At 38.1% G+C, this 16,887-nt stretch overlaps 1 protein-coding gene across 3 annotated transcripts in view; it reads left to right on the top strand.

Annotated features, from left to right (window-relative positions):
* Positions 1–16,536, top strand: part of pemt (phosphatidylethanolamine N-methyltransferase) — an 87,560-nt gene extending 71,024 nt beyond the window's left edge. For all 3 annotated transcript variants that reach the window (XM_084134581.1, XM_084134580.1, XM_084134582.1), the window contains 2 exons: positions 11,039–11,113; positions 16,067–16,536. In XM_084134581.1, coding sequence (XP_083990707.1) covers positions 11,039–11,113; positions 16,067–16,121 — 130 coding nt within the window. In that variant the 3' untranslated portion in view covers positions 16,122–16,536. The remainder of the gene's footprint in view (positions 1–11,038; positions 11,114–16,066) is intronic.
* The last annotated feature ends 351 nt before the right edge of the window (positions 16,537–16,887 follow it).

Genomic DNA, 16,887 nt, shown 5'->3' with positions numbered 1-16,887 from the left:
GGTTATCGGCTTTCAAATATAAAGAATGATCGGTTATCGTGTCAGCCAAAATGTTCATATTGGTGTATCCCTATGCAAAAGTATCATAAAAACATAAAAATAAAGGAGTCTATATGACACAAGCTCTTCTGTATATTCTTCTGAAGTCGTATATAATAAGTCACGATAACTGTGTGTGATGAACAGACTGACAGACAATGTGCAATTGGATAAAAAAAAATGGATAGACAAATCTAAATTCAAATTTTAATATAATTTTTGAGAGCCTGATTACAAAAACAAAAGTCTCACCATTAAAATCCACGTCCCAAACACACAATTGTACGTTCTCATTTTAATTTTAATATCAGGGTTCGTATAGATTCTGTAAAAAGAAATTCCAGGACTTTCAAGGACTTTTCAAGCACTACTTTTTTGGTTTTCAAGGAGTACAATCACAGATCTCACTTATCAAACAATATCTTTAGGATTTTTTAAGGATTTTTTAAAACTCAAATTACAGATATATGGTATCCAAAATACAACTTACAACGTATTTAATAATTTTCATATTGCTGCCTTCCTAGGCAAAAGTATCATAAAAACATCAAAATAAAGCAGTCTATATGACACATGCTCTTCTGTATATTCTTCTGAAGTCTTACGATAACTGTGTGTGATGAACAGACTGACAGACAATGTGCAATTGGTTCACAAATGATTCATTCATGAATCTTGATGATCCAGTTCAACTCATTGACAGTAACTGATCCGCTTCTCACACTAAGCTTGTCTAAAAGTCACCCGGCAACATGAGGGTGATAGAAATCTCCTTAAAGCACACTGACCCAGTTTCCCTCCAATATTTTATTCCCCATACGAGGCTGAAATTGGGTCGAGACTGAGCTGTCCATCAACATTTATTGCAACGAAGGCTATCGTTTAGTTAATAACCATATCTATATCACATTCTACTGGGCCCAACGGCATGAGCATAGAAGTGAAGGACCTTGACATCACTGTTTTAATGCGATATTCTCTTTCTGATTGGCCAATAGGATGTGATTAAGCCTAATGACTCGAATCAGATGCTTGTGAAGTGTGTAGGTGGTCATTTATAAAAGGACACATGAAGTCAAATGCTATTAGGGATGTATTTGCTTAAATGAATGTTTCCCAGAAGGTTATAAATGCACTTGCACTGGAAATGAGTTCAAGGAAAAGGTCAAATCATGTGCAAATGTAATATCCGTTCTTTTGAATAAGTAAACTCTCTATTATGGGAAGCGTAAGGTTAAGCTTTAAAAGAGTATGTGGTTAAAGTGAAACAGATTCTGCCAAGTATGCACGTGAGTCTTGTTAATCATGTTTTCAATTCACATTTATTTGTATGGCGCTTTTCACAATATACATTGTTTCAAAGCAGCTTTACAGTAAGTGCATGAGTCCACATTACTAATTTACAGTGATCTGTTATCAGAGGTGACTGTCTAAGTTATGTATTTCAGAAATGTACATATACAAATCACAGTTAGCGAAAAATGCATTAATTTAAACAATGTAATAATTTAATGCAGAAACAATGAGCTCATTGAAGTAATGAATACTTGTTTAACAAATGATTATGGCTTTTAGAAAATGTAGCATTGGTGCATGTTAATTCCGAGTTTTCATGCTTTATATGTTTTCACTGCTGAATCATTTTCTGCTCTTTAATAAATCACTTTTTTCATTGCAAATAACTAGTGTGAATTAGACGCTGCTCTCCTGCATCAGCCTCTCAATGGCCAGAGCTTTGTCTCGAGGGCCATAAACTGTGCAGAAGAAGATTGAATATCAGACTGTAAATGTGAAGAGTGCTCTGATTATAAGAGGGAGCGTTAACCAGGTCACACCGTGTGTGTTTCATCAGTTTCTGCTAATCATTAAGAGGATGTGAAGTGTCACATCTGTCGGGAGAGACAGTAAAAGATGAATGAGAGCAGAGAAGTGGAGCAGAAACGTGAGTGGTCAGCCTGACCCTATGAAAATGAGGGAATCACACAATAACATCGTGCATTTCACCGAAAAATCAAAAGAAAAAACTGGACGTTATGCATAAATGAAATTAAGTATAATTTCCTGTTATTTTATTTTATTTTATTTTATTTTATTTTATTTTATTTTATTTTATTTTATTTTATTTTATTTATTTTTTTATATGTCCCTCCTGGTCATCACTGTAATGCGCCTGAAAGTTTTACCAGTTTTTTTTTTTACTTTACTTGTTTATTAATTTGTTGTAATTCCCATTATTCTCAATAGAGTGTTGTAGCGCCCGTCCACTTTTCAGCGGCGTTGGTTCCGGAAGTATTTTTTCCATTCATTTCTCCCATAGGGATTTTTAAAAAAAAAGTCTTCATTAAAGCTTTATAAGTAGAGATGTTCCGATACCCTTTTTTCCTCCCCGATACCGATTCCGATACCTGGACTCAGGGTATCGGCCGATACCGAGTACTAATCCGATACCTGTGTGTGTGTACAGCTGCAATTCATACTAGCCCTGTATGAATTGATAGAATTATTTTATAAAAGGTATTTTAGTTTTACAATATAACTGTATAAAAAAGTGCAACAAATAAATCTAGGAATCTAAAAAATGATATATGAATAATAGGGGTGTAAGGGTCCACAAAATTCACGGTTCGGTTCGATACCATACACTGGTGTCACGGTTCGGTTCGATACCATACACTGGTGTCACGGTTCGGTACGTTTTCAATACAGCAAAAAGAAAGAAATGCCAGAGAAATTTCCTTGATTTACATTTTTTATTTTTTTATTAACATCATAAAGTATGATCATTTTTTACTTTGAGCAATGTTGGAGCTATAATTGACATATAAAACAAAAATAAGCTCCTTATAAAAAAAAAATGAAATGTAATATTGTAGTAGTTAAGTTATAAACAAAGGTTTATTTTATTTCAGATTAACATTTGAGGGCAGCAATTTTATTCATAATGTCAAAATAAAACCAACGTAACGTTACTTGAAAGCACAATGTTCCTGATTTCCACGTCAGCGCTGTTTGATCCGTTAATAACGGAGAATGTGAATGCTTCTCACTAACGTAGATCTCGCAGCGATGTTATTACTTCAGTGGCGAATTCAAATGCTTTCTTCACTGGATCTCTTAGCGCTGTGTAGCAACAGTGTAACAGTTAGCTTGATCAAGATCGGCTCGCGCTGCATTGTTCCAAACTGTTTAATGGTCCGTGAAGCACAAAATAACAAGTAGCGCAGTTTTGTTCCGTTTTCATTACGTTTGCCATTTGATGTTGGGCGCCAGCGTCTCTTACATTATGCGCTTGCCGCGCGCCTGCATTTGAAAATGTGCGTTTTCATTTCTTCTTCGCTGCTCTAAACAGTGATTGCTTGTGGCAACAGCACAACTTCCTGTGTTGCCACAAGCAACCACTGTTTAGAGCAGCGAAGAAGAATTGATCTCCGATTTGCAGCGTAAAGCAAAGCTAGCGTGCATAACTAGGTATTGTTTAATAAAATGGTATCGGATCGGTACATGGGTAGATGTACTCGCCGATACCGATGGCAGAATTTTTATTGGTATCGGCGGCATTTCCGATACTAGTATCGGAATCGGAACAACCCTAATTATAAGTCATGAACCAAGCCAATCAGCTTGGAGATTAACAACGTTAAAAACCTTGATTTCAAGGAAAATCGAACAAATTTAAAAGTCGAACAAAAATGCAAAGGTACAAGACTATGAATTCAACAGCTTTACTGAGGCAAAGAACTACAATCCCATGAAGCATTGCAAACAGCATATTCAAGTTAAAAATGGTGGAGAAACAAATCTACTCATTTAAAAATGTTAACTGTTTATTGCAAAGTATGCATACACACATTTAAGTATTTTGAGAGCGAAGGGAGATCGACTCGATTACATCATTCGCAGTGATTCATTGGCGCATTTTGCTTGCCGCGACTCTCTGATTGGTGGGATTTCTGCACAGCATCATGGGTAATGTAGTTTTTACCAAGAATTCCACTGTCAAACATGATTATTTTAAAACTAAACAGTCTGACGGCTTCAAAAGAAGCAAATACCATCAATTAACAACCTCGTAGTTCACAGAAGGCCTGTCTTTTAAAGGTTTATAAGACATCTTTAATAATCCTTTCTTCTATGGAGAATTTTTTTACTTCTGGAACTGTTGCACTCTTCTTGCACTATTTTTTTTAGATGTTCATTACTGTAATATAGAGTTACAAGTTATAAAAGATAATTGTTTATTTGTATTACAGTAATAAGAATGTGATTGTTTTGCATTGCATAGATAAGAATAAGATTTTTGTTTAATGAATGAAACATGGTATCGTCCAGAAGGTAATTTCTGTCGTTCTCTCTCTGTATGGTAAAGAATTTATCGCTGATCTTCTAGTTCCATCTGAAGATTATTTATCAATAATAAATGTATAAATTGACAGGACAGACATTTTTGAGTTTTTGTCATTTGCTGTTCTTTTGATCCATGTTAAATTAATTCAATTATAAAAGAGATTTTCTGGTTTCTGATTGGATACAATTCCGTAATAATGTGTGCATTAATGTTTTAACTTATTGGTTCATGGTGAATAATTTCTGTAAAATGTTTATATAAGTTAATGTGTGTATCCTGTTGCATAACAGTTGCATAAAAGCAACACATATTCTGATTCCTTGTTTGAATCAGTCAATCCGTCAAACACAATATGCTGTTCATTCTTTCTCAATCTCTGGCCTTTATCAACAAAATGAAATAACAGTCTGTGTTATTTCACACTGACCCGCTGAATGACGACAGCTCTTGCCCTACTTCAGGCTAATAGTCATTCATATTAAATGGAGATTTCATTTTTCATGCATGTTGCCTTTCAGTGTCAGCGTTCGGGACATAATTCAGATATTAAACATGCAAAGTCTTCGAGCATGCCGTGTAATGATCCAGAACTCATGCTGAGCTCATAATGATCATCTCTGTGAAGGGAAAGTTAAAATCTGATTCACAATTGAGTCACTTTACCAAAGTCATTCAAGCCTCTATGACTTTGGGATATGGATATATCTTCCAAACTACTGAAATAGTTCTTTGTAAACGATTTAAACAATTCATTTTATTCTAAAGGTAGTTTCTTGTGTATGTCTGTTGATTAGATTTCGGATTTGCACAGTTTTCTGTTGTTTTTAAAAAAAGAAATTAATACTTTAATTCAGCAAGGATGCATTAAATTAATCAATTTTGACAATAACAACATTTATAATGTTACAAATATTTATGTTTCAAATAAATACTGTTGAATTTCATCAAAGAATCCTTAAAAAAAAAGAAATGCATCACAGTTTCCACAGAAATATGAAGCAGCACAACTGTTTTCAACACTGATAATAATCATAAATGTGTCTTGAGCATCAAATCATCATATTAGAATGATTTCTGAAGGATCATGTGACACTGAAGACTGGAGTAATGATGCTGAAAATTCAGCTTTGATCACAGGAATAAATTACACTTTACTATATATTCACATAGAAAACAGTTACTTTGAGTTGTAATAATATTATTGTTTTTGCTTATCAAATAAATGCAGTCTTGGTGAACAGAAGAGCAGAATCTAACCTATATCCAAACTTTTGAACACTAGTGATTTGTAAAACCCTTTGTCTGCATCATGTTTATGATTTTTGCTTATGGCCTCATATAGATAATTACATCTAAAATGTATTTTCTTCAGATTCTTCCTTATGGCACCTTTGGTTACCAAAAAATTGTGACGCTGTGGCCTTTCTGTCTTTTGTCTGGTTGTATAACATTAGCACTGCAGTTGTTGTGTTGACCTACAAATGTTTTTCAATTACGTTTTTATATCAAAAGGTGTTTTCCTGAATGGAGGGAGGAGAGTACAACAATATACGCAGGAATTGACAGTATTTTATGCTCAACAATTGTAGAAATCAGGTCAGGGTGAGACTGAAACACAAATACTCTTAAGTAACCAGAGGTCAACTCAGTCGAAACACTTCAGGATTTTTCTCCATATAGTGACTTCAATGGGGTCCAAATGTGAGTTTCAGTGCAGCTTCAAAGTCTCGACACGATCCAGCCGAGGAATAAGAGTCTTATCTAGGCAAACCATCCGCCATTTTATAACAAAAATAAACATTTATATACTTTTAAACACAAATGCTCGTCCTGCACTAGCTGTGATGCGCCACACATTATGTAATCACGTTGAAAAGTCACGCGTGACGTAGGAGGAAGAGACACAGTGTTTACAAAGCGAATGTGCAAAGACTAAGTCAAACGCCCTTCACCAAAAATAAAAAATAAAAGGTAAAACAACGATGTCGGGCGATTTTGAAGTTGGAGGAGAAAATGAGATGGAACGCGAACATATGTGACCTTTCAACGTGATTACGTGAAGTCGTGGACGTGCAAGATGAGCATTTGTGATTAAAAAGTATATAAATGTTTATTTTGTTATAAAATGTCCGCTGGTTTGTCTAGATAAGACTCTTATTCCTCGGCTGGATCGTGTCGAGACTTTGAAGCTGCACTGAAACTCACATTTGGACCGTCGACCCGTTGGACCCCATTGAAGACACTATATGGAGAAACATCCTGGAGTGTTTTCCTCAGAAACCTTCATTTCTTTTCCACTAAAGAAAGAAAGACAGGAATATCTTGGATGATGTGGAGGATAGTAAATTATCAGGAAATTTTAATTCTGAAGTGAACTAATCCTTTAATGACCATCATGGGAAAATGTGGTCCCATGACCAAACCAGTTAAGAATCTCTGGCTCAGCTTGTCATGTCTTGCCTTAAAGGGTCATGAAACCCCCCTCTTTCAGCTCAAGTGGGCGGGGGGGGGGGGGGGGCAGTCGATATGCATGGGCCACTGTCATCGCCAGTGGCCCATGCATATCGACTGTCACTAAAAATCAGTGGTAAAACGTGAGGAAATGCTAGATTTTTTATAGCTGACAAAGTTAAAGTCTAATGAAATACACTGACACCTTATTTTTGTCCTTTCAAAAGTAACTGAATGCCCTGCTACATATATTAGCCTTCAGTAATCATAATTGTATTTAAAACATATAAATAGATAGATCATAGATCTACGCGCCCCCTAAACCCACATAATAAAGATGGACGGCGACATAGAAATTTGCACAAATTAAGCATACATTCCATACAATTTGAGGTATTATCTAAATATCTCAATTTTAATAACGAGTGATTATTTAACAAAAGGCAAGTAAAACGGTCAGGGTTACATTTTAGACACACACACACACTTCTGAAGCGATAGAAAAGTCCTCAGGACCGCATCACTCGCAAGACGAAACCTGCATTGGTGTACAAGGCCGAAGTCCACCATTCTCCAGTTGAATGGTTGCTGCTACCAAGCGTGCCGCACAAGCCCTGAAAAGTGAAGCCAAAACGCCTCGATCGCCCCCCGGTGGCTGGTCCTAGTATAGGTCATAAGCCCCGCCTCCCCGTGTTATTCAACGGGACGTGAGACCAACTAAACAATTTAATTACACTTCAAATATCTTTTTTCCAAAGGTGGTTTCTTTCATTTGCTGTCGTTTTTATCACGCTGATGTGAGTTCAAGTGTCTGTTTCAAAAATAAGTTGTTTTTTAGTTAGTTACGTGATGCGGTGGTGTAACGTCATGACTGACAGCTGTGATTGACAGGTTCTCTGAGCGAAGTAGTCACTGAAGCACCAACGGACATTTTTTTCAGGATCTTCGGAGGACTGAGGAGATTGTATTTACTTTATTTTAACAAGCCTCTTGTCGTACTGCAATCAATTTTTAAAAAAGTGCACTCAGGGAGAGTGCATTCTGCGAGAGTGAGGGCGGAGCGTTGATTTCGTGGCTTTACTTCCTGCTCTCTACTGCACAAGTCTGGTCCCGAGATCGCTACTGCGCAGGTCTGGTCCCGAGATCGCTACTGTGCAAGTCTGGTCCCGAGATCGCTACTGCGCAGACTCAAGTTCCAAGATGTCAGCGCCATATCGGGACACTGGCGGCTTCAGTTCTCACCAATGGAAGAGAGCGAAGGGGCATCGTCCATCTTTTTTTTACAGTCTATGGTTGCTACTAGGGATGTCCCGATAAGGTTTTTTTGCCCTCGAGTCCGAGTCATTTGATTTTGAGTATCTACCGATACCGAGTCCCGATCCGATACTTCTATAATACATAAAAAAAGAATAAAGAAGAGCGAAAAAACAGATCCAGTATGTTCCTTATTTTTTAATTAATTCATTTTAACATTCAACAAATCTTACAAACAGAGCACTTCTGTGAGGTAGCTTGAACAAGCATTTATGTAATAAATAACATAAATTCTTCACTTTTGCAGGGCTTGAATTTCGGTGCGGGAATGTGGGGATTGCGCATAATTAACCATTCCCGCAAGGTTAGCTTTTATAGTGCGAGATATTCCCGCACAAATATATTTGCTTCATCTCAGAGCAAATGATTAAAATAAATTCACAGATGCGAGAAAAAATGTCAAACTGTCTTTTATTTTCGAATTTAATTCTCTGTCTTCCGCTGAGCCCTGGCTGTAGACTAGGGGTGGGGGAAAAAATCGATTCTTCTATGCATCGCGATGCGGACGTGGACGATTCTGAATCGATTCACAAATGTCAAAAAATCGATTTTCTAAAAAAAAATATATATATATATTTTCTAATAACGTAATATTGACGGAACGCAAAAGGCGGAACTATAAGCGGACGTGGAGTGCGCGGACAGTCTGTGGCGCGCAAATAACAGAGACGCGCACATACATAACAGACTCATGATGGCTGAGCGCCAAATTCGAACGGCACCTTCTTCGTTAAAAGCTAACGCATGTAAAATTGGCAATTTCATTGTTACCTATTTAGTATTTTTGTTTGAGAGCTGTTTTCTGTATTGTTTAGTTTTCACATCAGTACACTGTGTAAACCGATCTGTTATACGTACGTTATACTGCAATTATGTGCAATTTCAGTCACAAAAAGTTACATTTTGACTGTGCTCTCTGCAGATGTTCATTCACTTTTTTTGTATAAGCTGTTTTTGATTGTAGTATACAGCAAACATTTCAAGTCATAACTCTTTATTATTTAGTTGTGTATAAGAGTGGCTTTGTATGTTACTAATTGAAGCTACAGTAAGTTGTTCAAAAATGTTCATTTTGTCTTCTTAATGATTAAATTGGACAATTTTCTTCTAGAAAGACAAGGTGTTCAGGTGGAGAAAAAACTTTTTCTTTACCTTGACATGTTTCGACTGCAACCTGCAGTCTTCCTCCACCTGAACACCTTGTCTTTCTAGAAGAAAATTGTCCAATTTCTACAGTATGTTGGTTCTGATCTACTTCCTAAAGGAAATAAGCCTTTCATTTATTTGTTATTGTTTAGTTCAACTTGATGAGTCACAACACAATGTGATGTATTCATTTCTGTGTTCTACAGAACATAAGCTACATACAAATAATTCTGAAGTTATAACTACACGACACAGAAAGTGCTTTGAGTTGTTGTTACTCAATAAAAGAGTTAAGTAATTCAGCAGCTGACTTTTTTTAATACTTCAATCACTTTGTAGTGTATTTTCGTTTACTGTTGTGAAATGGAAAATCAATAATCACTAATCGAGAATCGTTAATAATCGAAAATCGACTGTAATCGAATCGGGACTTCAATAATCGTAATCGAATCGAATTGGGAAATCAGACAGATTAACCACCCCTACTGTAGACCGATCATATGTTTCACGCTGTCAATGCAGTGGTTAGCGTTCGCTGATCTTATTCACACTATCGAGTGTAGGTGCAGCATTCTATCATTTTGAGTCATAATGAGCTGTTTGTGAAGAAATTATCTGCTTCCAAATTGTCAATTTAATCTGAAACATTAAGAAATTGAAACATTAAAAACCATTTTGCTCTTTATGGTGTGCGAGTGATAGAGCGCGGCAGCAACGAAACTGATCAGCTCGCAGTGTAACAACATTGAGTGCTCGGCCGAACAGCTGATCATAGCTGTACAGGGCGCCTTATTATTTTTCATCTCCATAAATATATCTAGTAGTAAAGCTAATGCAAGGGCTAGAAATCTATTAATCTTTTGCTGATACTTCCTTGTCATCATGGAGAGCGCAGTTCATGGTTGCATAGCAACGACAGACGCCACAGAGAGCAAGCGCTTGTGGAAAGAAGGAGACAGCGGCGCGCCCGCGCTTTCACTTGGTTTTACACATCATACGTCTCTGCAACAAAGTGATGTCATGCCGCACACGTTGCTGTTTCTGTGTGGAGTCAAAAGGGTCTAACTTTGTGCCACCGCATAACTATAGATGTGTTAAAAAAATAATAAGAATATATATACATATATATCCGAGTCCTAATCGGGAGTTAACGTCCGATTCCGATCGAGTCTGAAACCACGTGATCGGATCTGGACATCCCTAGTTGCTACACACACATAGTTTAGATGTGTCCGTGGTTGATGGCCAACCAAACGCCCGCAGTCAGAGTCTAGCCCTGGCAGCATCGCGGGGAAAGATGCACTGGAACTTTTGCACCATGAAAACAAACGCGCGTCCCATCATTGCCTCTCTCATCTACTACGCGATATCACAGTTTGACATGTCTGTCATTGGAAAGTTCCACGTGGTGTCATGAATAATTAAGAGCAAGTGTCTTCTCATTGGATAAGAAAACTCAGTCTCAAGAATAATTATGAGACACCGATGAGTCATCAAAGTACTATAGTGCTCTGGCTGTGACGTGGACACGATGAAGATTTTAAACCCGGAAGATGAAAATAGCGGAAAAAACTCATATTTAACCATTTTCCCCCTACTATTAAATCTAACAGATGCTAACATTGTCTTCAATGGCGTTCAACACACATACCTCTGTTAAAATCTAGAAAATTTGGTTCAGGGTTTCATGACCCTTTAAGTGAACATGTTGTGTGTTTGTCTCTTTATGTGTGTGTGCACTAGGAATGCCAGTCCTATAGGGGTGGTCCTGACCGCAGTGGTGGCCGTTTCCTACAGAGTAGCTATTGCATGCGAAGGGTAAGTGTGTTATCAGAATCAGGGGCCGTTTACACCACACATTTTCAACTAAAAACTGAAAACTTAAATTTTTTGATGTGTTCATTTACATGACAATGGCATTTTGGGGGCTTGAAAACACAAACTTTTGGTTTCAATGTGAAAGTTTTTGAAACCTATGCCATTATTGTCTCCATGTAAACTACAAAAATGCGAATTAGTGAAAACGGTGATGTCATGCGCATGTGTGTCCTAACCAGACGCGATAAGATTCCAGCAACAAATAATGTGTCTGTCCACACTAGACGCGACGCGACTGTGAGATGCGTCAAAATCAATCAAAACCCACAGCCAATCAGAACAATGTGTGGGCGGAGTCAGCCAATCAGAACAATGTGTGGGCGGAGTCAGCCAATCAGAACAGCGTGTGTGCGGAGTCAGCCAATCAGAACAGCGTGTGGGCGGAGTCTCGCGGCGAGTGCACGGCACCAGAGAGTAATCTTGACGACACTCGCAAGAAAATGGATAAGTCGCTACATAATCAAATTCACAAATATTACACCATTTAAACATTATTAAAATACATAGGCTGAGTTACTAAAACAGTCTTTGTCAAAGAATACACTTGTTTGTTCACAATTTGAACGTTCTTGTTTCCATTTGTTTGATTTGAAGATCTGAGGTGAATTATCCATTGTTGCTTTTACAGCTTCAAAGCTGGAGCACTAAATGATATTCAGAGTCACATTACACGCTTTTAACATTAAATAAAGCACATAAACAGCACCTGAGATTATCATCGCCACACTTTGTGTTTGTTGTTCCAGCGCGACGTCGCAGAAAAATAGAAACCGTTTCTAAAACAGAATCGTCACGGCTGGTTAGGACAAACACTCTGATTAACATGGAAAACAACCTTTTATCGCGCGGCATCGCCACCGATACTGATCCTCGTTTTATTTCTCCTTTTGTCCCAAAGTCTGCTTGCCATGGTCCATAATGTTTGAACAAAACAACAACAGCATGAGCGCGCCGCTAGACGTAACGCGGTTGTCCACGTTTGTCGCCATGGTTACTATGACAAGCGGAAACCAGAGATAATGCGGAAATTACGTCGTTGACAGGCGACAAGTGAACCGGGACGAGCCATTATTTAAATTAAAAATCTTTGGGAACTTTTTGGATATTGTAAGTACACAACTGCAGGAAATATATCACACTGTGCAAGGGGATTTGGGGATATTTTATAACAAAAATCGTACATATTATAGCTTTAAAAATGTAGTGGGGGTGGAATGAAATGTATGTTATTGACACACATCCATGGTCTTGTTTCCTTTCTTACATCCGAGACACAGAAAACATCAGTTCTGAGTCTGAGACGCTCTAAGATTGATCTCGGCAATAAAGGGTTAAGCAGAAAACCTGCCCACTTTTCTCCATAGCGACAGGAATAAATGTGGGAATATACTCACACATACACTGTAAAGTCTCTATGGCGACAGTGGCCGTGAGAGAACTGAACTTTAATAGCACTAAATCAAAAACAACAACAGCTTCTCAGCAGTGTGGCCTGAGCGAGCAGACCGATGATGATAGAGCTGGGATGATCCGACTCAAGTACACACAACTCTGTCTCCCGCATAAACACAGGGCGCCAACATCACTTTAACATCACTTTAATCCAGATGTGAAAGAAAAACCACCAAGTGACAGTCTGGTCTGGACTGTTCTGTTCTACACACACACACACACATATACAGTGAGGAAAATAAGTATTTGAACACCCTGCTATTTTGCAAGTTCTCCCACTTGGAAATCATGGAGGGGTCTGAAATTGTCATCGTAGGTGCATGTCCACTGTGAGAGACATAATCTAAAAAAAAAAATCCAGAAATCACAATGTATGATTTTTTAACTATTTATTTGTATGATACAGCTGCAAATAAGTATTTGAACACCTGAGAAAATCAATGTTAATATTTGGTACAGTAGCCTTTGTTTGCAATGACAGAGGTCAAACGTTTCCTGTAGTTTTTCACCAGGTTTGCACACACTGCAGGAGGGATTTTGGCCCACTCCTCCACACAGATCTTCTCTAGATCAGTCAGGTTTCTGGGCTGTCGCTGAGAAACACGGAGTTTGAGCTCCCTCCAAAGATTCTCTATTGGGTTTAGGTCTGGAGACTGGCTAGGCCACGCCAGAACCTTGATATGCTTCTTACAGAGCCACTCCTTGGTTATCCTGGCTGTGTGCTTCGGGTCATTGTCATGTTGGAAGACCCAGCCTCGACCCATCTTCAATGCTCTAACTGAGGGAAGGAGGTTGTTCCCCAAAATCTCGCAATACATGGCCCCGGTCATCCTCTCCTTAATACAGTGCAGTCGCCCTGTCCCATGTGCAGAAAAACACCCCCAAAGCATGATGCTACCACCCCCGTGCTTCACAGTAGGGATGGTGTTCTTGGGATGGTACTCATCATTCTTCTTCCTCCAAACACGTTTAGTGGAATTATGACCAAAAAGTTCTATTTTGGTCTCATCTGACCACATGACTTTCTCCCATGACTCCTCTGGATCATCCAAATGGTCATTGGCAAACTTAAGACGGGCCTTGACATGTGCTGGTTTAAGCAGGGGAACCTTCCGTGCCATGCATGATTTCAAACCATGACGTCTTAGTGTATTACCAGCAGTAACCTTGGAAACGGTGGTCCCAGCTCTTTTCAGGTCATTGACCAGCTCCTCCCGTGTAGTTCTGGGCTGATTTCTCACCTTTCTTAGGATCATTGAGACCCCACGAGGTGAGATCTTGCATGGAGCCCCAGTCCGAGGGAGATTGACAGTCATGTTTAGCTTCTTCCATTTTCTAATGATTGCTCCAACAGTGGACCTTTTTTCACCAAGCTGATTGGCAATTTCCCCGTAGCCCTTTCCAGCCTTGTGGAGGTGTACAATTTTGTCTCTAGTGTCTTTGGACAGCTCTTTGGTCTTGGCCATGTTTGTAGTTGGATTCTTACTGATTGTATGGGGTGGATAGGTGTCTTTATGCAGCTAACGACCTCAAACAGGTGCATCTAATTTAGGATAATAAATGGAGTGGAGGTAGACATTTTAAAGGCAGACTAACAGGTCTTTGAGGGTCAGAATTCTAGCTGATAGACAGGTGTTCAAATACTTATTTGCAGCTGTATCATACAAATAAATAGTTAAAAAATCATACATTGTGATTTCTGGATATTTTTTTTTAGATTATGTCTCTCACAGTGGACATGCACCTACGATGACAATTTCAGACCCCTCCATGATTTCCAAGTGGGAGAACTTGCAAAATAGCAGGGTGTTCAAATACTTCTTTTCCTCACTGTATATATATACACAGTGAAACCAAAAATGATTCAGACACCAGATATCATTTTTTATATTTTTTCACTAGTGTGTGCAGGACACTATAGTTAATTTATGTAAGTGAGGATTGCAAAAAAAAGAAAACTGTGATATATTATACCCAAAAACTCTTCATACAGTGAATACCAGTAAAATTTATAAACATTTGGGACCAAAAATTATCCAGACACTTTGACCTGATCATGTTTTCTTAAGTGTGTTTTCTTGAATTGCTAATGCTCTTTTTACACACAGACTGAGCACAATGAAGCATTGCTTGGTGATTGGTTGAGCTAAACTGGTATTATCTAATTGTGTAGTTAAATTTAACAGCTGACAGATATTCAACATAATTCATGTGTGAGACAGTCTAACAGAAGGACGGACAAAACAAGTCAAATATCAGCTGAGTTCTGCTCATATTTTATTACCATTTTCTAAACTATAGCGAATAAACTGTGATAATGTGAGAAATGTTGAAGATGTCTGAATAAATGTTGGTTTGACTGTATATATTAGGAGTATAATGATGCATGTATTCATCCTGTATTCGGTTCATACAGTCAGTCGATGAATACATTGAGTCACAGACGATTCACTCTCCAGTCCACAAGGGGGCGCGTGTGGTAATGCAACACCGTTTGCTAACCGCCACAACATGTAAAAGAGCAGAAGAAGAAGAGACGATCTACACGCCAACCCAAAACAAGAGTTCAGAAGCACACAAGATCTTGCTAGAAGCCGATACGCTGAGTTTAGATTCATTTTTGTGACGCGCTCCGAAAAATTAATGGAAAGAAACCGTGACGGCAGAAAGCATGTTTGTTTTCTTTATTTTACAAAAGCACAATGATTTGTTTTTTACACAAAAAAAAAAAAAAATAGACCCTTTACAGTTTTACTTTTATCTGTATGACCTAGCCTGGTTAAAACCAGACCATTCTCGGTAGTAACTGAGTTATGGTCTGGCAAAGCTTCATTAATAACTCATTTCCAAAGGGGCGTCACCAACGGACGTCGCTCAAATGTCTCTGGGCGCAATTGGATAGACCTAAAACCAATCAGAGCGATCGTCATCGTGTAAAGCCCGCCCCAACGTTTCTGATTGGTGCCGCGATTTCAACGGATTAGAAATGAGCTTGAATGAGCTCTTTGCCAGACTACTTGCAGAGCAAATCTAAATTTGCCGGAAGTTGTCTGGGTTTTCCCAGGCTAACGTGTGGCAATAGGTTTTTAAGGTTAATTGTTTCCGCTTTTATAATGAGACATAATCATTAGCTATTGCGCCGATTGTGTCGTGGAATATATATATATATATATATATATATATATATATATATATATGGCATAATGAATAGACCATAAAACTGCTCATATGTTTTCTGAAGGTCAAGCACCTCATTTCACTGATAATTACTGTCATCATTGACTATAGAGTTGCAGGCCTTATATCTGACCTATTTATGGAAAGCGTCTCTTACACACACACACACACACACACACTCACACACTCACACACTCACACAGGGTGGTACACTTACAGCACTTCTTGAGATTTACAGTGTGTGTGTGTGTGTCATGTTTGCAGACCATTCACTGAGGAGATCTATCGGCAGAGGAGCCAGCGCTGCAAGCACAAATAAAGATGAAGCGCACGTGTGTGTGTGTGTAACGACGACACCAGATTCCCGATCCGTGCTCCTGCATGGTGAATCATGGATGGAGACGGACGGATGCACAGCACATAGATGATCAACACTTCTACCGCAATGTTTAAGATTTTATGTTACACGGAAGACAAACCGTGAATGCAATGACAATCTTCCAATTGTAATCTGTAGTTTGCTCCTCACTGACATCACATATCATAACCATAAAGTGTGTTTGTATTTCCTCAATCTATTCCTAATTCACATTCAGGCTGAAATCAGCCGTTTTAGGGTCCATTTGTTTCATGTTCAGAAACTGAATGTACTTTGTTCTGTGTTATTTGCGGATGCACGTTTCTCTTTCCAAAGGTAAAATAAATGGACGCTTCCTGATTTATCTTTCAGTATGTACACACTCTTCTGCCTTTTCCTTCTTACTCTAATGGCACTGATCAGGGATTCCCAAATTTTTTTTTGTCAGCCAAACCGTTTAGATGTGAAATTTTTAATTGAAGTTTAATTTAAATACTTCAATAATTCAACAACACGTTTTTCATGTTCTTAGTTCTTTGATGTCAGATAACGGTAACATGACATGCAAGTAAATTGCTAATAAAGTAAATAAAATATTTAATGTTTTATTCGTAAGTGTTTTATATTGATTTTGTAGCTGGACTCTAACCTCTTTTATTTATGATAAATGTCCACATTACATTCACACTGGTGTTGCAATACTAATATTTATGTCTTAAATTCTAAA

This window comes from Abramis brama (assembly GCF_963993115.1).
Source record: "Abramis brama genome assembly, chromosome: 14".
NCBI classification, from domain to species: domain Eukaryota; kingdom Metazoa; phylum Chordata; class Actinopteri; order Cypriniformes; family Leuciscidae; genus Abramis; species Abramis brama.
The sequence above is the reverse complement of the archived record's forward strand: the minus strand, read 5'-3'. Positions and strand labels throughout refer to the sequence as shown.